At 45.2% G+C, this 21,114-nt stretch overlaps 1 protein-coding gene and 1 non-coding gene across 4 annotated transcripts in view; both read right to left on the minus strand.

Moving 5' to 3' along the window:
• The window catches only part of DOCK8 (dedicator of cytokinesis 8), a 245,233-nt gene that overhangs the window by 108,199 nt on the left and 115,920 nt on the right, over positions 1-21,114 (minus strand). For all 3 annotated transcript variants that reach the window (XM_055144883.1, XM_055144873.1, XM_055144887.1), the window contains 5 exons: positions 20,036-20,116; positions 17,878-18,037; positions 14,824-14,960; positions 12,991-13,084; positions 11,651-11,813 (listed from right to left, as the gene is read on the minus strand). In XM_055144883.1, coding sequence (XP_055000858.1) covers positions 11,651-11,813; positions 12,991-13,084; positions 14,824-14,960; positions 17,878-18,037; positions 20,036-20,116 — 635 coding nt within the window. The remainder of the gene's footprint in view (positions 1-11,650; positions 11,814-12,990; positions 13,085-14,823; positions 14,961-17,877; positions 18,038-20,035; positions 20,117-21,114) is intronic.
• On the minus strand, positions 10,396-10,534 carry LOC129401214 (U4 spliceosomal RNA). The gene has a single exon (XR_008628151.1). It is a non-coding gene; the product is annotated as a U4 spliceosomal RNA (small nuclear RNA).

Here is a 21,114-nt window from a genome sequence, read left to right on the forward strand (position 1 = left end):
CTCAAAGGCCACAGAGGTTTCCTCTTTTGCAGAGGAGGAAGCCGGGACAAACTCTGGCTCTCTCTGGTCTCCGTATCCTTCTCTTGCCAGCGAAGGTGCCTCCCTTTAGCCCCAATGACCCCCTCAGCATGTTCTTCTGCCTTTTCTCCCTACTTTTTATGGTCAGGCAAAACGAAACAGCAGTGTCACAATGCTGTAGGACAGAGGGTGGAGAAACCTAAGTATTATCATTTTTTAAAATTTATTCTTTTATTGAATCATCATGTGGGCTGGAGCCATAGCACAGCGGTTGGGTGTTCGCCTTTCACACGGCCGACCCGAGTTCGATTCCTCTGCCCCTCTCAGAGAGCCTGGCAAGCTACCTGTGCGTATTGGATATGCCAAAAACAGTAACAATAAGTCTCTCAATGAGAGACGTTACTGGTGCCCCCTCAAACAAATCGATGAGCAATGGGATTGAATCACCATGTGGAAAGTTACAAAGCTTTCAGGTTTAAGTCTCAGTTATACAATGCTCAAACACCCATCCCTTCACCAGTGCACATATTCCACCACTAAGAACCACAGTAAACCTCCCCCCACCCCCAACCCCCTAGCCCTCCACCCCGCCTGTGTAACTGATAAATTTCACTTTACTTTCACTTTACTTTGATTACATTCAATATTTCAACAAAAAACTCACTATTATTGTTTGGAGTTTCTCCCCCCAAAGTCGAACCTGCTGAAAAGGAAGCATTTGATAATTTGTTTTCCATTGTTGAGAATGAAGAGATATGAGGAAACAAGGACTAGGAGGATTGGTCCACACTTGGAAACCCGCCTCAAGGGCTGGGGGAGAGGGCAGTTGGGATAAAAAAAGGGACCACTATGAAAATGATGGGTGGGAGGGATCACTCAGGATGGGAGATGCATGCTGAAAGTGGGTCAAGGACCAAACATGATGGCCTTTCAGTATCTGTATTATTGCAAACCATAATGCCATAAAGAAGAGAGAGAGAGAGAGAGTGAGAGAGAGAGAGAGAGAGAGAGAATACATAGAGGCGGGGTTGGGGGGAGGGATACTGGGGACATTGGCGGTGGGAAATGTACACTGACGGAGGAATGGGTGTTGGAAGATTGTATGACTGAAACCCAATCACTAACAGCTTTGTGACTGTGTATTTCACCATGATTCAATTAAAAATTATTTTTTTAAGGAATGTATGGTATATTTGTACACATCCATGGAAGATCAACCTCAACAGAATAGAAAGGTGACTCTATTAATAAGATAAGGAAGCCGGACTGTTTTCTGCTGTGGACCAGTGGAGGAGATGGCGGGGGCTGGGGGAGCTGCTGCACTTGCCTTTGAGTTCCAACAGCAGAGAAGCCCACCCTGTAGCCCCCATTGCATAAGTGCGCCTGTGTGACAGATACCACAGGGTCGGTTTTAAAACTGTAACTCGAGGAAGAGATGAGAAATGGCCTTTGAGATGGCCTTATTGCTAAAATGTATAGTTATTAGCTTGGGCATGGAAATCACTTAAAAATCATTCAAACAAACCATTAAGGCGAGTTTCTTTAATTCTATCCTTATAAAACCATAATATTTATGTTTCTGCTCCATTGCATGGGTCGCAGATTACATTTTGATGATTGTCAAACCAAGAACATAAAACAAATGAGGTGGAACTGGCACATTTGGAGACTGTTTATAGCCTAGTATTTAGGCCAGTAGATACATGAAGTTCATATTTTATTCTAAAAGACACAGGACATCTTACTTTTCCAGCCATAGCTGTCTGAAGTAGTAATTTCACCCTTTTTACACCTGCAGATCAAGTGCACAGGTCCACTGATCAGCGGTTGAAAACCACTAATAAAGATTATTTTATTACAGGGCCATAACCTCAGTCCATCCTTCAAATGACTGGGTAAGGTTGTGGTATAAATAGACAACAGTTGATCACTCTCTTATTTTAAAAAAGAAGGAATCCTGTCACTTGCAACAATATCGCTAGAGTTGGGGGGCTGGGTGCAGTGAAATAAGCCAGAGAAAGACATACGGCTCTCCTGTGTGAGGTACACAGAGGAAAATATAAGATGGACCAAGTAAAACAAAGATACAATGTTAGATACACTAGCAAACTGGTGGTTCCTAGCAAAGAGGTGGGACGGGGTGGGGTCACAGTGAGTCAGTGGGGGTCACCTGTAAGCTGAGGGGCTGAACTGGGCTTTGAGTTGTGAGTACACACAGATGGTGTGTTGTCTTTGAGTTGTGATTCGTATGAGCTGTGAGTTGAGTGAGATGAGTTGTGTGTACACACAAATATTGAGTTGCCATTGAGCTGTATTGTCTGAGTTGTGCTGTCCTTGAGTTGTGAGTACACACAGATGCTGATTTTGAATGTTGCATATCTGAACTGTACATAAAGTAATAATGCAATGTTATAAATTTTTTTTTTTAAATGAGCAACAACCCCGCTCAGGCCTAGAACTTGTAGTTCTATTGTGTTCCATGGTATGGTAGCTTTCACTGCCCCTTCCCACCCTTTTCTCTCCAAAGACCCTGATACAGCCTCTCACAGTTCATGATGGGGTTCTGACTTCTGCTAAGGGACTTAGGGCAGCCCCTGCCTGACCCTGTGGAACCCCAGGACCCTCACGAACAAAGAGGCATTATAAATCACCTTTAGAAGCAGCCCAACACTTCCTGAGAGCATGACTGACCATTGGGACATCTATAAAGTATGTGGGAAAGTCAGAAGTTGTCAGGGATGACATACTTTCCTTTTTCTTGGTTCTACACTTCAAGGGTAAAAAGTAGAGGTGTTTTTCTTTCTTTTTTTCCTCCCCCACTGAGGTTGCAGAAGAAACAAAAGAACAATTCCCTGGCAGAGGTCTCATCCTAAGAAGACAAGCCACTTCAAAGAAAGGATTTTAAATAAAAATTAAAATAACAAAAGCATAGGAATCAAAGAAAGAAGACTTTAAACATGTCCAGAGGCTCCTTCTAATCTAGCAAACTATTTGTCATCACCATCATCATCAGCCCAGAGCTCTATTACTTTCATCACCATTTCTATGTGATGTCTGTCCCAGCTTACACTCCCAGACTGGGTAAAACAGGATGTTTCAGGAGCCCTTCTGCTTGGAAAAAAAAAAATCTATGAAGACATGGCATTCACCACCATTCAATAACTACCGCACATTCTTTAGGACTGTGGTCCACTGGCAGGACTGTTAAGCATGTGGTGGACTCAGAGGGCTGGCAGGTACATGAAGGAAAGGTCAACAGGACACCTAAGGTCAATGGCGCGAGTATACATGGACCCTCCTTAACACTTTCCCTATTGCCTCGCCCATGCTTTGTGTGAGAAGCAGGATGGCAGGTATATAAAGACACGCATGAACAAAGCCCTCTGACCTCCAAAGTAAGATTGCTCACTTTTAGACAATGCAGGATACATTTCTGCATCCTCCTCCCCTCTACATCTTCTCCCATCCTGCTCAATTTCTGAGCTCATGAGAGGAAATAAGAGAAGAGCAGAAAGGTAAAATAAAATGCTTTGCAAAAGACAACAGCAGAGGGGCCGGAGAGATAGCACAGTGGGTAGGGCACTTGTTTTGCATGTGGCTGACTTGAGTTCCACCCCTGCAACTCCTGTATGTTCCCCCCCAATCAAATCGGGAGTGATCCTTAAGCACTACCAGGTATGGCTCCCAAACCAAACAAGAGCAACAGCAGTTATATTTGAAAAATCAAGATACTTTCCTTTTTCTTGGCTCTATACTTCAAGGTTAAAAAACTAAACCGTGAGTTTTTCTTTAACAAATCACAACTACTTTGGCTTTTGAAATAGGAAAAAGAGCTATTGGCTTTTGAATCTAGCATTGTACCACTGTAGCACTGTCATCCCGTTGTTCATTGATTTGCTCGAGCGGGCACAAATAACGTCTCCATTGTGAGACTTGTTGTTACTGGTTTTGGCATATCGAATATGCCACGGGTAGCTTGCCAGGCTCTGCCGTGTGGGCAGGATATTCCCGGCAGCTTGCCGGGCTCTCCGAGAAGGACGGAGGAATCAGAAAGTAAGCAAATTGTGCCCTCAAGTGGTTCAATGCTGTACTGACCTGAAGCCTATAACAGTTGCTAAAGAATCCAGAAATTTCCCTTCTTCTGAAAAGGACTGATGAGGCATTTGGAAAATGGGGAGCAGACTCCGTCCCTGATTTATTATAGAAACCAACTTGATACAGCAAAGTTAAATATGGCAACTTAATTCTGCAGCTAATTCACTCACCAAGAACTCATTCTGTCACCCTCTCTTCCCTACTTGGCTAAAGTAAGCAATTTACCTCGGCTGGCCCTGAGGGTCTTTGGCAAGAATGGGGGCTGGAGTGAGAATGCAGACCAGTCAGTAGGGCGTTTGCCTTGCATGCGGCTGACCTGGGTTCAATCTATGGCATCCCATATGGTCCTCCAAGCATCGCCAGGAGTAATTCCTGAGTGCAGAGCCAGGAGTAACCCCTGAGCATCACCGGGTGTGACCCCTGCCCCCCAGAAAGAAAGAATTTGCATGTATAACATGCTTTGTGTCCAGCAGAAAACTGTTTCCTCTGTAAAGCCAAGGAGGAGATTTCAGGGCTGTCTTCTACTTAAGGCAAGATTTTTCAAATTGTAAAAATTGTAAGATTAAAAAAAATGTAATATTTTGGGGGCTGGAGTAATAGTACAGCAGGTAGGGCATTTGCCTTGTACGTAGTCAGCCTGGGTTTGATCTCCAGCATCCTGTATGGTCCCTGAGCACCACTAGGAGTGCTCCCTGAGTGCAGAGCCAGGAGTAATCCCCGAGCATCACCAGGTGTACCCCCCAAAAAATTATAAGGTTTTCCATCGAATTATCATTTATAATATCACAAGAGTGACAACATTATAGATGCTCACCAGCCTGGAATTCAATCAATCATGAACCACTACTTAGTGAGACGTGATGAAAAAAGCTGGGCATTTCCATGTCTCTGAAGACAACTGCTGAAAAGGAGGATGGGGCCACTTATAGTTGCACTATGTGATACTGGCCCTGTGAAAGGAAAAATGTGGAGCTTGATTGGCTTGTACACAGCTTACTTCTGGAGAGATACACAAGAAACTGAGGAAAAGGGTTCTTTCAATGGCTTAAAAATAGGCTGGCACTATAAATTTAGAGGATTTCCTCTGCTTTGCTCACTAGTATTTCTCTGGTGTCTAGAAAAAGGGTCTGGCATGTTGTCAGCACTCTCAACTGTTCAAAGGACAAGGTGTTTGTTAGTTTTTCTTTTTCATTGCAAAGGCTCTTCTCCAGGGGAGGAGAGGGAGACAGAACTTTGATCTGCCTGTCTGTGCTTTCATGATTCTGAAGCATCCGGATTAGCCACTTAACCCAACATCAAATCCAAGCCAGTGGCAGGCTTGGAGAGCTGTCACTTGAACACTATTTTTGGGAGATACCGTTGTGATTCGGACCCCAGCAGGGCTGATCCCATCATAAACTACTATCTGTTAGCAAAAATGCTGGGTAGTCTCAGAAGCCGAGAAGCATCGTGGTGTAAGACACACACCTCGAGAGGAACAGATATAGAATGACTACATTTATTTGTGGGATATATATATAAAGTATGCCAGGGAAAACGGGCCAGGAGGACTGGTCAATTGATTGTGGGTCAGTGGTGTGCGAGATGGAGGGTAGTTAAGATAGAGGAGGGTCCATTATGACAACACTAGTTGGGAATGCTCACTCGGAACAAGAACTAAGTCTTGAAAGCAGGTAAAGGGATAGACATGATAACCTTTCAGCATCTGCATCGCAAACCATAATGCCTAAGATGAGAGGGAGAAAGAGAAAGAGAGAGAAAGAAGAGAGGTGTCTGCCACAGAGGCAGGCTGGGGTGGGGGGTGGCTGGAAGGGGTGGGAGGGAAACTGGGGGCGCTGGTGCTGGGAAATTATACTGGTGAAGGGAAGGGTGCCGGAACATTGTATGACTGAAACACAACCATGAACAATTTTATACTCTATCTCAGGGTGATCCAATTTAAAAAAAAAAAAAAAAGACACACTCCTTGACAGGCAGGTCTCCTAGATTCTAGAGGGTTTAGCACTCGCTTTTTGCTGACTCATCTCAGCCGAGAGCCCACATTTGCTGAGGCCAGAGCAGGGGCACTTGACCTTCTCTCCTGGGTTACCTGCATTTCTTTTTCTTTTTTTCCCTTTCCTTTGTTTGGGGGCCATACCCAGCAGTGCTCAGGGCTTACTCCTGGCTCTGAGCTCAGGCATCACTCCTTGGGGCACTCAGGGGACCATACAGAGTGCTGGGACTCGAACCTGGGTCGGCCTTGTGCAAGGCAAATGTCCTCCCCACTGTACTATCATTCTGGCCCCAAGTTCTCAGGATTTCTCTTTCTGAACCTTTGATGACTTCCTTGAGTAAGGGAACTCACGAAGAGAAACCCCATGAAAAGGAAAAAAAACTTGGATTAAAATTTTTTTTTTTTTTTAAATTTTAAGAGTCCTCAACCAGAGGCACTTTGGATGATGTGCCATGATTCGGGCCTGACACTTCAGTGCTTGGACACTTCAGTGCTTGGACCCAGTGGTGCTGGGGACCGTCAAAGCCACACTGGGCTAAGTGGGTGTCAAGGAACAGGCAGTGTCAGGGATCACACTGAGGGCCTGGCACACATGAGGCACGTCTTCCACCCCCTGAGCTCTCTCCCCAGCCAGTAAAAGGAAGAGTAAAATGCTCTTCAACTTACTTCTTTACTTATTTTGGTGGTGCCAGGAGTCTAGGCCAGATCTCATGCATGGTGGCCACACCCTTTGCTGCTAAGCCACATCCTTAGTCAAGGAAACTGATTCTTTTTGTTTGTTTGGGGGCCACATCCTTCAGTGCTCAGAGACGACTCTGGGCTCTGGGCTCCAGGCTTGATCCTTGAGCAGTGTTGGGTATTAGCGCCAGGCCTCTGGCATGCAAAGTGTGTGGTCTAGCCCGTTGAGCCTTCTCTCTGGAGAAACTTAGTCTCGTTCTGTTTTGTTTTCTGAGCCACACCTGGTAGGGTAGTGCTCAGAGCTTACTCCTAGCTCACTATACTCAGGGATCACTACAGGTGGGCCTTGGGAAGGGCCATATGGGGTGCTGGGGATCAGATCTGGGTTGTGTGCGTGAAAGGCAAATGCCCTACACGCTGTACTGTTGCTCAGCCTTGAAACTCTGGATCTTAAAAGAGGATGTCAGGCCATTGTGAGCAGGAAGGGTAAGTAGGCAAGTCTCTGAGCGGGAAGCATGTTTGCATAAACATCCACAGTTTATGCAAACATGGCGCCTTTCCCCCTTCTCCCGGGCACTGAGATCCGATCTGGACACAGCACCAGCTGAGCACTGGACAGATCAATCCTTCCTCTAAGCTCTGATCCTCCCTAAAGCCCTCGTTCTAGTCATTTCTCGGCCAGGCCTTTCCTTAGAGGTCCTATCTACTCCATGCTGAACTCCAGGTCAGCTTGCCCATGCCACTGTCCTGTCCCTGGAGTAAGCAAGCCTGGAGGATTCTCTCCGTGCTCCCATGAAGGTGGCTTTTCCCTGCCAGCCTGGGGCTCGGGCAGCCACTGGAAGGCAGACTTCTGCTCTGAGCGCTGAGCGGAGCTAGGCCAGGAGGAGGCCGACACACAACTAATTATCCATCAAAGAAATCGTGTTCTAACTGATACGCCTATTCTCAGCAAGCACAGTCATTCACGGCAAGTCTGATAATTGCATCAAGAGACCTGGGAGGCTCTCAGGGGCTGGGATGAGAGATGGAAATGCACTTTATGGGGCTCATTCGAATGTAATCACCAGTTAAAGGGCCGGCAAGGAGCGTAACAAGCTTATTACAGCCTCAGTGCCTGTGATGTGCACACTCAGGGGCAGACACAGGAGAGCGCGCCCTGCATGCTCTCTCCTCGGCCTTTGCTCTGCCCTCACCAGATGCTGGCAGGTGTGGCCAGGAGCCTGCTGGGCCACGCCACATGGAGAGTCAGCTAGGAGCTGGTTCAGACATGTTCCTGGGCTCACAGTGACTGTTTTCTTCCTCCGGCTTGGAGAAAGGCAGGTCATACTCATGTTGCCAGCTGTGGGACATCCACATGTGGAATGACTGTCCTGCTTGCAGCTGGCTGTGTGTCCTTCAGGGCCCCTTTTACGGCTTCCTGCCTGCGCCATACAGAGCACCCAGGGGTAACTGGAATTAAGATTTTGAGCTCTAGAAGGTCATCTCTTCTCTCAGAAGGAGAGCTTGCTTAACATGTTTGGTTGGTTGGTTGGGAGCCATGCCGAGCTGTGCTCAGGGATTACTCCTGACGGTGCCCAAGGGAGGGTATGTGGTACTCGGGGCTGAACTGGAATTAGCCACGTGTTAGGCAAGCACCTGACCCGTTATACTCTCTCGTGTCAGTGTTCCATCTCACTGGCTCAGGGGGATACCCGAAAAGTCCTGTGCAGTTCTGTAAGTGACTGAGATTGCCCCCTTGTCATCATTTGAACAGTTAGAGGCAGCAGGGGCAGCATCTTCATAGGGTACAATGTGGAAAGTGGCCCAGGTGACCCTAACCCAGTGATCTAGTCTTCATCCACCAAATCGGTGCACTCGTGCAGGCGTAGAAAGGGTGGAGGGATGGCTCTAACTGAGGCAGCGGAGAAAAGCAGAGAGACCGAAGCCAGAAAGGCAATTTTTAATGTCTCCCAAGCTGTTTTAATGTCTTCCCATGCTAGACACTCCTTTAAGAGAGTCAAAAGTCTGGCCAGGGCTGAGGCTTGGCTGTAGAGGGGTCGCCCCAGAGACTGCCCTCCATCCTTGGCACCACATCCTGAGCGCCACGAGAAGAGATATAAAAGGAATGAACGCAGGCTCTCATCCTAGGTGTGAAGTAGAAACCTCGCCTGTCTTAGAAACCACAGGTGTGATTCAGGCTATCACCCACACTGACAGCCAGACAGGAGGTGCCATCAGAGCCACAAAGTCGCTCCCAGCTCCCGGGGGAGCTCTGCACTGATGCACACACAATTGATGGGGCCAGAGTGAGAGTACAGCAGGTAGGTTGTCTGCCTGGCATGCTGCCAGCCGGTAGGGTGTCTGCCTGGCATGCTGCCAGCCCCGGTTTGATCCCAGTATCCCATACAGTCCCAGAGCCCTCCAGGAGTGATTCCTGAGCACAGAGAACCACTGGGTGTTACCCATAAACAACAAAAAGTAGACAAAGTTGACATCTGAATACCTGCTTTATCACTGAAGATATTCCTTGTTTGGTACATTAGAGATATTCTCCCTAGGTTCTAGGAAGATCAAATTTTTCATCATCAAGCTATATTTCAAATTCATGACTTGAATCTTATGTAACACAGTTATCTCAGTTTACCTGCTTTGCCCACCTTATTTTTCATTCAGTATCATTGAAAGGATACATCTGCGACCAGGATAGAGCCATGCGCATAGCAACGTCAGCAAGGAAAGTTATGCTAACTGGAAGACCTTTAGAATACTGTCCAGAACTCACAGAAGGAAAGCAAAGCTTTTCTCCTACAAGGAGGTCGGATGGGTGGAGCCACACCTGACAGTGCTGAGGGTTTACTCCTGGTTCCGTGCTCAGGTATCATTCCAGGTGGTTCTTGGGGGACCGTACATAGTGATGAGGATGGAACCCAGATTAGGTGCATGCAAGGCAAATGCCTTAACTCTCTAACTTATCTCTCTATACTATCTCTCTGACTCCTTTATCTTATTCTTTTGAGGGGGGCTGGGAGCAAAATTTTTCTAAAACAAAAACAGGGACTTCTCATACGAAAACACTCTTGGGAGAGAGAAGACTTTAGGCCATACCTATGATAAATTGACATGTCATCATTAATATATCATTAATGAAATAGTACTGTAGCACTGAGCACCATTGTCCCATTGTTCATCGATTTGCTCAAGCGGGCACCAGTAACGTCAACATCATGAGACTTGTTGTTACTGTTTTTGACACATCGAATACACTACGGGTAGCTTGCTAGGCTCTGCCATTGTGGGCGGGATATTCTCGGTAGCTTGCCGAACTCTCTGAATTAATGAAATAATATAAATTTATTTAGAATCCTATGCTTTAAAATAGAAACCTTGATTCGTGTGTGTGGGTGCATAGAAAAGTCATTATTCAACATTCACTTTAACTCTTTCCTTAAGCAAATTATAAACTATGGGAGTCTGGAGCTGGGGCCCTGTGATCAAACTGGAAGGGGGGGCGCGGTTCTTAATCATTTTCCAGAGTTAAGACCTGGTGTTTTTATTTTTTATTAAAGAACTATGACTTACAAAGTTATTGGTAGTTGAGTTTTAGGCATACAGTATTTCAACACCCATCCCTCCACCAGTGCCAACTTCCCTCCACCAGGACCTGGTTTTATTTCAAGTCCTCATGGCGAGGTATTGGGAAAAGTTTTCAATTAGCAATAATTGCGCCTCAGAAAAACCTCATTGGCTATGATACAGGCACTACGAGAAGCTGACCAGGACCTGGTTTTAATGGGGAGCCTTGGTCTGTCCACCACAGAGCACTGTACAGTTAAAGAACATTCACTTTGTACCTGTGGGTTTGTTTCTCGTGATTCGAAAAGTTGGCTCCAGATTAATTCATTCAAACTTGTCCTCCTTAGCACTCCTACATTTTTGAATCATTCCATGCACTAATGCATTCTGAGTCCCACTGTGATGTAATTAAGGGATAATGTTTGCAGCAAGAAGTCGAGAGTTGTAAATGCCTCCCATGGGAGATTAGACGAGGAGGGAAAGTCAAACAACTATAGAATTCATTTAGTGCAAGTATAGTCCAATGCCACAAGCAGTTTTACCCTCAATTATAGGTTAGGGCTTCTAAAAAGATACAAAAACACAACATTCTTAAGCAAACATTTTCATGCCTCCAAACTCTCTAGGGAAGGGAGAACTGAAACTCCTTTATCCTAGGAATGCTTCGATCCTCCCTTCCCCCGCTCCCTCCTTTTCTCCCTCCTTCCCTCCCTTTCTTCATCCATCTCCTTCTCTCACTCTTTCTCTCTCTCTTTCTTTCTCTTTTGCAATACCTGGCAGTGCTCAGTGATTGCTCCTGGTTCTGTGCTCAGGGATCACTCCTGGCAGGGCTCATAGGATCACATGTGGTGCCAAGGATCAAATCCTTGTTGGCTGCATGCACGGCAAGTCCTTTACCCATTATATCCTATCTCTCAGGCCCAACGTTTTCTTTTTAAAGAAAACAGAGAAGTCATTTTTGGAAAACAACTAAGCAAGAATCTATAAACATCATTGGATTTTATGTTTCCTCCAGAGGAGGAAGGAAGAAAATAGGCTGAAAGATAATGAAAGCACTATGAAACAAAAATCCAAAAGTGGGTTCACTGGTTTTCCCAAAAGTCTTGTTTCTTGGGGCTGGAGAGATAATACAGAAGGTAGGGAGCTCACCTTGCACCCAGCAAATCCGAGTTCGATCCCATACGTACCCCCAAGCTCACCAGCAGTGATCCCTGAATGCAGAGTCAGGACCAAACCCTGTTCAGTGCTGTGAGTGTCCCCCTGCACACCACCCACCCCCCCAGCCCTTCAAACAAACAAAGTCTTGTTTCTTACCTATACACAGTGTGAGGCACATACACCTCCCGGATGGGAAATTCCAAAATCTCTTTGTGAGGCCGCGCCCGATTTTCAGGAAAGGGTCTCACTGGCAGCATTTCAGGAGTCAGACAGCAGCTGAGGGTGTCTGGAGCCAGGGAAATCTCCAGCCTGAGAGAGCCTGGAGGGCACAGAGGACAGTTTCAGCAGATGTGGCCATGTTTAAGGAAGTGTGAAAAGGGAGCGGCACTGGAATTCTTTTTATGAAAAGAAATGATTTTTTGTGATTCCTGGATACTTTCTACAGTTTAAGGGGAAAAAACTGTCATGGCAACTTTCGAGGATTAATTTCTAGAAATTAAAGGGCAAGAAATGATAAAATGAGTAGGGCTCCTTTTATCATACGGATGACTTGTTTATTTCGTTGGTTGGTGGCAGGGCTGGGGGAGGGGCCTGCTGGTGGCTCTTCGACTCCAGAGTCACCCCAGCATTGTCGGGGGGCCACCACAGCTACAACTGCAGGTATCTGGGCAGGGAGACAGTGCCAGGCCCTGAGCACACCGGGCATGTCACCCTACCCAGAGTGGATCTTTCAAGTACTCCCCAGAAGTACCACACCATGCGCTAGCAGTCCCTATGGAAGTAACCAGTCTTTAGCATTACAAGCAGGAAAAGCTGGTGGTTTTCAAACTGTGTTCCCTGGTGCAGGCTGGGGTAGCGATGCCTCAAGATCTGATGCAGTGGAGCGGTGACAGCCTCCTAAAGCGTCTCACTTGCGCTTATTTATTTATTTTTAATACAGCGGTTGGGCTTTCGCCTTTCATGCGGCCGACCAGAGTTCGATTCCTCGGCCCCTGTTGGAGAGCCCAGCAAGCTACCGAGATTATAGAGCCCTCAAGGCAGAGCCTGGCAAGCTACCTGTGCGTATTGGATATGCCAAAAACAATAACAATAAGTCTCTCAAGGAGAGACGTTACTGGTGCCCGCTCCAACAAATCACTGAGCAACGGGATGACAGTGACAGGGACAGTGACTAAGCATTCCATCGGATAGTTTATTTGATGAAAGAGGCTCCTCTCTACAGACACTTATCTGATTATCAGAGAAACCAGATACAAAAGCACAGTATCTATTTACAGAGTCAATGCTCGTCTTAAAAATACACGTTAATATAAACTGGCAAACAATGTCAACCTGGATTCCTAATACAAAACCCCGTTTCCCTCTGGCAAATGTGATTTTATCAAATGTATCATTAGACTAAAAAAAATTTTTTTTAATTGAAAAATTAAAAATAAATAAATAAAGAGCCCAATCTTAAGTGACTTGGGCAAAGTTAGAGAACTCACCACCCATACCTGGGATAGACTTGACCCTTCTCTGCAAGGACGAGGACCTTTTGTAGTCGGCTAGGAACTTAAACAAGTCTTCATCACTGAGGCGGTCTCCCTCCTGCCGAGAGGAAACGCAGAGTTAGTCAGGTATGCTCCCGACTTGGAGGACAGAACTGGTGATTCCTAGGGAGAGTTTTATTTTCGCAGGCCACTCTCACATCATGCTCACAGGCACTTCGAGGAGAGGTGTCCCCGGCATCATTGTGCTCCCCCCTCAAGTGCTCCTTCTCTCTCCCTCCTTCTGAGTCCCCCCACTAATCCATCTGGGGATGTGGCTCCCACTGCATCTCAATGACCTGTGAAAGGTTTTTCCTGTAGAACCAAAGCCACGGTGCTTCTTTCCACTCCCTGGAACAGTATAGGGGAACTGTATAAAGGAAGAAGAGTTGAAGATGGAGGAAACACTTCCCCATCCTTTTCCTGCCCCCACAGCCTTCATGTGCATCTTAAACAGAAGCTAAGATGGAGCCGGCTCTTCTGGGTGCCTCCAGGATTGCAAGAGCTCGAATCCTGACAGCTTTCAGGAGGTGGAGGACACGGGAGGAACTCAGTGAGTCAAGCGCCTTGTCCCTAAGGGATGGAATCAGGGGAGCAACTCCTAACTGGGAACTGCTCCTCCCGCGATGCTTCTCTCCTGGCAGGGAGCACAGCTCTTCAGCATCTCTTCTGCGCTGCGCTTGTTAACACAACACCTGGAATGTCCCCTGAAGTCATCCTGAGCTATGGAAAAATTTCTAACACACAAAATGAAGTCTAATTTTTTTCATTTTAAAACTTGAATAAATATGTTTATTAGTTTTTATTTTGGGGCCACACATGGCGATGCTCAGGACTTATTCTGACCCTGCACTCAGAGATCACTCCTGGCAGTGCCCAGGCGACCAAATGAGGTGCTGAGGATTGAACCTGGTCTGGCGGTGTGCAAGGCAAGTGCCCTGCCCTCTGTCCTATCACTCCAGGCCCTGGTCTTGTGTTTTAAATACACAGCATTTGCCATCTTCACCATTTATGCTGCGCATTGTGGAGGACATTTACCTTGGGCAACACATTCCAGAACCCTTTCATCTTGCAAAACGGAAGCTCTTGAGGCATAAATCAACAACTGCCTGTTCCCCACTTTCCCCAGCTCCTAGCAACCATCATTTTACCTTCTGTCTCTATGAATTTGTTTCCTTTAGGAAATTTCTTATTTTTTAAACAGTCTCATCTTTAACTGAGCAACTATACTACACTTGTGAGGGCCACTCTCTCTGAGCAGGTGGGCAGTCCTAGGAAATGACGTAGGGCCAACAGCCAGGCCAGGGCACCCTGACAATAGGAGGGAAAGGGCATCTCAGTCATGCTGTTTCCAGTGACTAGTTCAGTGGTGGTCTGGGCTTACTCCTGGCTCCGTGCTCAGGGTTCACTACTGGCAGAACTCAGGGAACCATATACGGTACTGTGGATTGAATTCAGGCAAAGCTACGTGCAGGGCAAGCGCCCTGCCCACTGTACAACAGCTTTGGACCCCTAATGAAATGATATTCTGAGAGTGCTCAAATGGAACCATTGATTACACTGATACACTGAGTACCTGTTATACTCAGGCACTAGAAGAAGAGTTCCACATGCCTCAGGTCACCTGACTCTCTAACTGCCACATGAAGCCAACACTATCACGACTTTCTGTAGCTAAACACACTGAAGGTTAGTGACGGGAATGAACTTGCTCCCTTAACTGCGGTCAGTGTCCCGCTTGGGCACCCACACCCTATCAGATGGGGGCCCGTCCAGACACAAGGAAGTGTGGGGACATACCTGCTTGAAAAAGCTGTTGAGGGTCATGGTGGTGGTCTTGTAGCTGGAGCTGAGCCCGTTCTCCTCCAAGGAGAGAGCTCTCTCGCAAAGCTTCCGAGTCTGGCTCAGTGGCCTCCGGTCACCCGCAGAGTTTCTCCCTTGAAGGAAAACAACTGTCAGCCTAACTGAGGTCTGTCTATCTGACTGGCCTGCAGGTATCAACTTTGCCATCCGTAAGAAGTGTCTGCAACCACTGAGAAAGTTTCCCTCCCCTGGTCCCCACCTTTTTTGTCTTATTTGGAGACCACAGCTGGCAGGGCTCAGGGCCAACTCCTGGCTCAGAGATTTCTGCTGGTAGCACACAGGGAACCATCTACAGTGGTGAGGGTCAACCTGGGCAGGCTGCATGGAAGGTGAATGCCCTACCCTCTGTGCTCTCTCTGGCCCTGGTCCCTACCTTCCTGATCACCCTGCTGCAGCCCCTCACCCTTCTGTCATCAGAGCGAGGAGGCCGAGAACAGCTCCAGACCCACTAGAGAGGGAGATGGCCAAACAGCACAGCAGAAGCCCAGAGCTGTAGTCAGGACTGGGTCTGCAGATAAGCTTTATTTAGTCAACAGTGTTTGTTTTTATTTTATTTTTACATTTACATTCCACTGGGAGAGGCATGTACTCAAATGCCCCTGCAGGCATCTGGAATTATGACCCAGTGTGCTAGGGTCAGCCTGGATATATTCTGAGTCTGAGTTCTTGCTCTCTCTCTCTCTCTCTCTCTCTCTCTCTCTCTCTCTCTCTCTCTCTCTCTCTCTCTCTCTCTCTCTCTCTCTCTCTCCATTCCCCCACTCCTTGGTTGCTTTTTATCTCCCCAACCTTTTTTTTTTTTGAGGGGGGGGGTAGAACTGGTCGTGCTCATGCCTTACTTCTGACTCAGTACTCAGGGATCACTCCTGACAGTGCTCAGGGATCCATATGTGGTCTGGGGACTGAACAGGGATGGGCTCACACAAGGCAAGTGCCTCAATCCCTGTCGCATTTCTAGGTGAGAATCTTCTTACTTTTACCCTGTGAGGCTCAGGGGTTCTGTTTTGAGAGGCAAAATTGCTTAAATCTCAAATATTACCAACCTCTAGTCTTTGAAAAATTTTTAGCCTTAATTCTTGTTCTGATGCTGAATTAGAACTCCCTCCCCCCATTACTGCCCACTTAAATTTGCCCCACTACCTCTTTATAAAATATTGCATCTTCTGGCTGTTTCTAAAGAATCTGCCTCTGCCTTGGGTTCATTTATCCTTGACCTGGAGACAACTGAAACTTCAGGAAGTCTTATGCCTCAGTTACCTCATTTCTGGTGTTATAATGCTTTCAGGAAGGCTGCTTATGTCACACACACAAAAAACCAAAGGCATGCGATTAGAGCAATATTATAGTGGGTAGGGCATTTGCTTTGCATATGGCTGACCCTGGTTCACAGCATCCCATATGATCCCCCGAGCCCACCAGGAGTGACCCTTGAACAAGGAGCCAGGAGTAGGCCCTGAACATCACTGGATGTGGCTGCCTGAACAAATAATCATTATACTGTGAAAGCTAGGATGCACTAAAGTGAGGTTTGTTACTGACAAATCAGAAAAAAACTCAGGAATTTTGACTGGCAACTATGCACAGTAATTCTGGAATGGCAGCAGTAATAACAAAATACTTTTCCCTCCACACCCCTGATAAAGGCAAGATTTCAGAAGTGGCGGAGCTAAGAAATGCATGAGAGCTGTGAAGGGGGACTTTCTTGCTGAATACACAACAGAAACTTTGCCACAGGTGCCTGGGCCAGCTTGGAAACACCGCAGAAAAATGAAAAGGGAAAGATGCTAAATAAACTGGAAAAGTATACATTCTTTTAATAACGACTTTTTCATTGCACTTGGCAAGATAAACTCTAAGAGGCTGATAATTTTGCCATATTTCCTTTGCCAAACATAGTTTGTTTGACACCTTACAAACAGTTATTACATTTTCTTATTATTTTGAAAATTTCTACTATGGGATGGGCAACAGGGAAATTTGGGCCACTCCGGCTATGTCCAGGGCTTATTTCTGTTTCGTGCTCAGGAATCAATTGTGACAGTGCTTGGGGAACTGCATGTGGTACTAGGGATCCAGCCGGGGCGGGCTGCATGCAAGGCGAGTGCTGGACTATCTGTCCAACTCCATGAAAATTTTAATTTTTTTTAAAAGCTACTGCAAATTAAGGTTTATTTGCATTGCTACATTATTTTAATGTTTTTTCATGCTTTTATTTAATTTTTTTAACTTTCATCTACATTTTAGGAATTGTGGAACTGTTATTGGTAGGTTTCATACATAAAATATCCCCATACCACACCACCCATTAGAGTGTCTGCTCCCCTCTACCACTGTCCCAGTGTCCCCCACCCCTCGTCCTCTGACAGTGATTAGCTTCTTACTAAGAAGACCAGTTCTCAGTTTCTGTTGCCTTTGGGAATTTATTAAAAGTACAGAATGTGGGGCTGGAGGGATAGTACAGTGGATAGGGCACTGGCCTTGCACAGTCCCGACTCAGGTTTGATCCCCAACACCCCATATGGGACCCTAACCCCTGCCAGGAGTGATCCCTGACTTAATCCTGGCAAAGCCCTACATACTGCTGGATGTGGCCCTAAAACAATAATAAAAATGGATTTCAAGAAATTAGAATCTCCCACATTTGCATCATCCTTGCACGGGGCCCAGGCTAATCTCCGCATTGTTCTAATTTTATTGTATCTGTGCTGCCAAAGTCATTGGACAAATGAACTTTTCCAGTATCAAACTTTCCAGAAAATTCCATCCCAAATTTTTTATGTAAGTGTATATATAGGTTCCCTAAATGTTCATAAACATTTCTCTGGAGATCACCAATGACACATCTGAAATTTAGTTTTGACAGAATTCCATTCTATTTATCTACATCTTCCTTTCCATTTTCCACACCTTACTGAACTCTCAAATCCCCAACAAGAAGCTGCTGACTTCATGCATGTGAAAGCCCTTTTTCCCCACTGCGATGAACAATCTTACCAAATGTGGACTCTGCATCCGCTGCCTCCCTCTCCAGGGTGGAGACATTAAAGAAGCTTGCTAAGCTTATGGGAGCCCAGGCAAAAGGCATCCTGTATTTTCCCAAACGTTGGCAAAAGGATTCGGCTTGAAGCTTCAGTTTTTCAACCTTTTCTTTACTCTACAGGAAAATGGAGAGAGATATCAAATAATAAGATGACACAAGCACCAAGTCAACTACTTCTGTCCCAGGTATGAAGACCATCTCCCGAACCCTTGCTCTACTATTAACAAGGACATAGCTAGAAGAATTACTCCCTTTGGGCTGAAAGTCTAGCTGACAAGCAAATACAAATTTTCATTCTTTTAAACAAGAGTTTTTTTTTAAAAAAATTGACATCAATTATTAAATGCATATTCTGCTGGGGAAAAAAAAGCAGAAATGTCCAGGCTTGTTATACCAGCTAATCAATCACAGGCCAGCTATATGACTTGAGAGAGACTCTTATATTACAAAGTTTGGGGCTGGAGTTATAACAAAGTTGGTAGGGCGCTTGCCTTGCATGCAACTTATCAGGGTTAGATCCCTAGCATCCCATAGGATTCCCTGAGCCTGTCAGGAGTGGTTCCTAAGTGCAGAGCCAGGAATAAGCCAGGTGTGACCCCACCCCCACACCGCAAAAGAAAAGTTCTATATGTGGGGTCTGGAAGATAGCTCAAAAGGCTGGAGCTTGACCCAGGACTGGGGTCCTGGGTTTGAACCAGGTACCACAAAGTTCTCAGACACTGTTGGGAGTGACTCTGGCATGTGAGCTTCCTTTGTATCTCTGAGCACTGTGGGTGCAGTCCCCCAAACAAAAACAAACAAAAAGGTTTTATACATCATCTACCAAACTCCAATACAAACTTGTTTTTCAGAAGCTGCCTTAGAAAACATTAGAAGGAGCCATAAAAGTTCCTAACAATGGGGCCGGAGCGATAGCACAGCGGGTAGGGCATTCGGCCGACCTGGGTTCGATCCCCGGCATCCCATATGGTCCCCCAAGTACCGCCAGGAGTAATTCCTGAGTGCAAAGCCAGGAGTAACCCCTGAGCATCGCTGGGTGTGACACGAAAAGCAAAAAAAAAAAAAAAAGTTCCTAACAATGACCTTAGTAGATCCTTAGTAGGTCGATTCCAATTTGTTCTTTTTAAATTCAGAACAAAACATAGATTTCAAGAAAAAAATTCCTGAGTTCAATAAATCTTTTTTGAAGTTTATGAATTTATAACAAGATACTGATGAAGAAGTCTTTTTTAGAAATGTCATGTTTCAAAAAAAGTCACACGGAAACTATGTGAATGGGAAACTGTAATACATCTTCATCCTGGGCACAAAATTTATAATGTACTAATATGAAAGTGATGCCTTGGCCAGTTTCCAAATATCCAGACCACTTTGTGGTCAGTGGTCTATGCCTCTGAGGAAGGACTGTCAAATGCCTGCGCAGATGCTCCATGGGGTCTCTGTGACCCAATTAGGCCAGAGCCACAAACCAGGGCTACAGGATACGGTTTTTCCCTCGTCACGTTTATAATTAGACATCAGTGGATATAGATATCATTATTTGTGAGTTCAATCATGCATTTAATAAATTATCACCAATGACAAGTTTTTCTTTTAAGTGCAACTTATTAGTATCTCACATGGGAACATATTATGGATTAAACTCGACTGATTATTTTTTTAATTTTTTGAAAATTAGTTTTTAATTAAAGAACTGTGATTTACAAAGTTGTTGATCACTGAGTTTTAGGCATGTACTATTTCAATACCAATCCCATCACCATACCAATCCCTCCACCAGTGTTTTATATCCTTCCTCACCCCATGCCCTCCTGTCAACTTAACAGGCACATTACAAAGTTTCAGTGGTTGCAGCTTAGATTTCATGTTTTCAGTGTTGTTGAGTCTATGTTTTGGAATGTGGCTCTACCACCCACCCATATCACCTATATAACTGAAGCCTTGATGCCTATTCACCCGTTTCTGCCTTTCTCTTTTCCCCTCCCCACCCCCTTGATTTCTTTCCTTCTCTGTCCTTCTCCTCCCCCTAAACACTGAACCCTACCGATAATTTCTGAGATAGATCTGATTAGTCTAAAAGATCACCATTTAGCAATATTTAAAATATCATACCTTTCCACCATCACTTTCTTTGATAACCATATAGGGCTCTGCACAGTCTCCAATCTCTCCCTGTTGGAGGACTTTTTCAATCTAGCAACAAAAAAGAAAATCCAACAAATCAGTGCTATGTGAATTATAGTCAGGTAATGCTCTCTATCAATCATCAAATATTTTTATAATAGTAAGATGTCCAAAATATGTTTATTAAAATTAATAAAAGTGCTATATAATTTTGTAAAAGAATTAAAAGGGCAGAGCCAGAGAGAATACAGGGATTAAGGCACTTCCTTACATGCAGCTGGCCCTGGTTTGATCCCAGGTACTACACAGAGTCTCCTGAATATTGCCAGGAGTAGCCCCTAAGCACTGTCAGGGGTGGCCCCCAAGTTCCTCCCACCCCCAAAGGGAACATATTAAAAGAATTAGAGTAGATAAACATGAAATGTTAATTGTCGTTATTTTTGCCGGTGGGATTATGAGCTAATTTTATTTTCTTCCTATTGCTTAAGTGATTTTTTCCCTATTTTTAAGCAATAAACATGCATTACGCCTACAATAAAAAAATGCAATAAAAGTTATTTTATAAAACAAAGCCCATGAGACATATGTAGGAAGTGAAAAGCTCATTTTCTTTATTATTGCTTACAATGTTAAAAAGAGATATGATCTCTGTAAAAGCCAGGTTGGGAACTAAACCATCCACAGCATGAATAAATGAACAGAATAAATCGTCTGTAATTGTCTCCCTTGTATTTCCTATTAGGGCTGCTTCTCTAGATTTTAAAAAACTTGAGAAAAAACTTTAAGCAGTGACATGTGCAGCTTTTCCTTTGCTAACTGACCAGGAGCAGAAATAAATGATCGTGTTCTGAAATCTCATCTTCCATTTTACTTTTGATAAAGGACAGAAATGGATATAAGTTTAATCATCATATTGCGTATAAAGAAGAGGAGAAATTTCTACTTAAAGAAAAATTAACTCTGGGCCAGGGAGATAGCTCAAAGCTGAAGCACACGCTTTGCATGCAAAATGGATGGTCCCCTGAGCACGGCTGAGACAGATCAGAATACCAAGTTGGGAATAGCCA

This window comes from Sorex araneus, chromosome 1 (assembly GCF_027595985.1).
Source record: "Sorex araneus isolate mSorAra2 chromosome 1, mSorAra2.pri, whole genome shotgun sequence".
NCBI classification, from domain to species: Eukaryota; Metazoa; Chordata; class Mammalia; order Eulipotyphla; family Soricidae; genus Sorex; species Sorex araneus.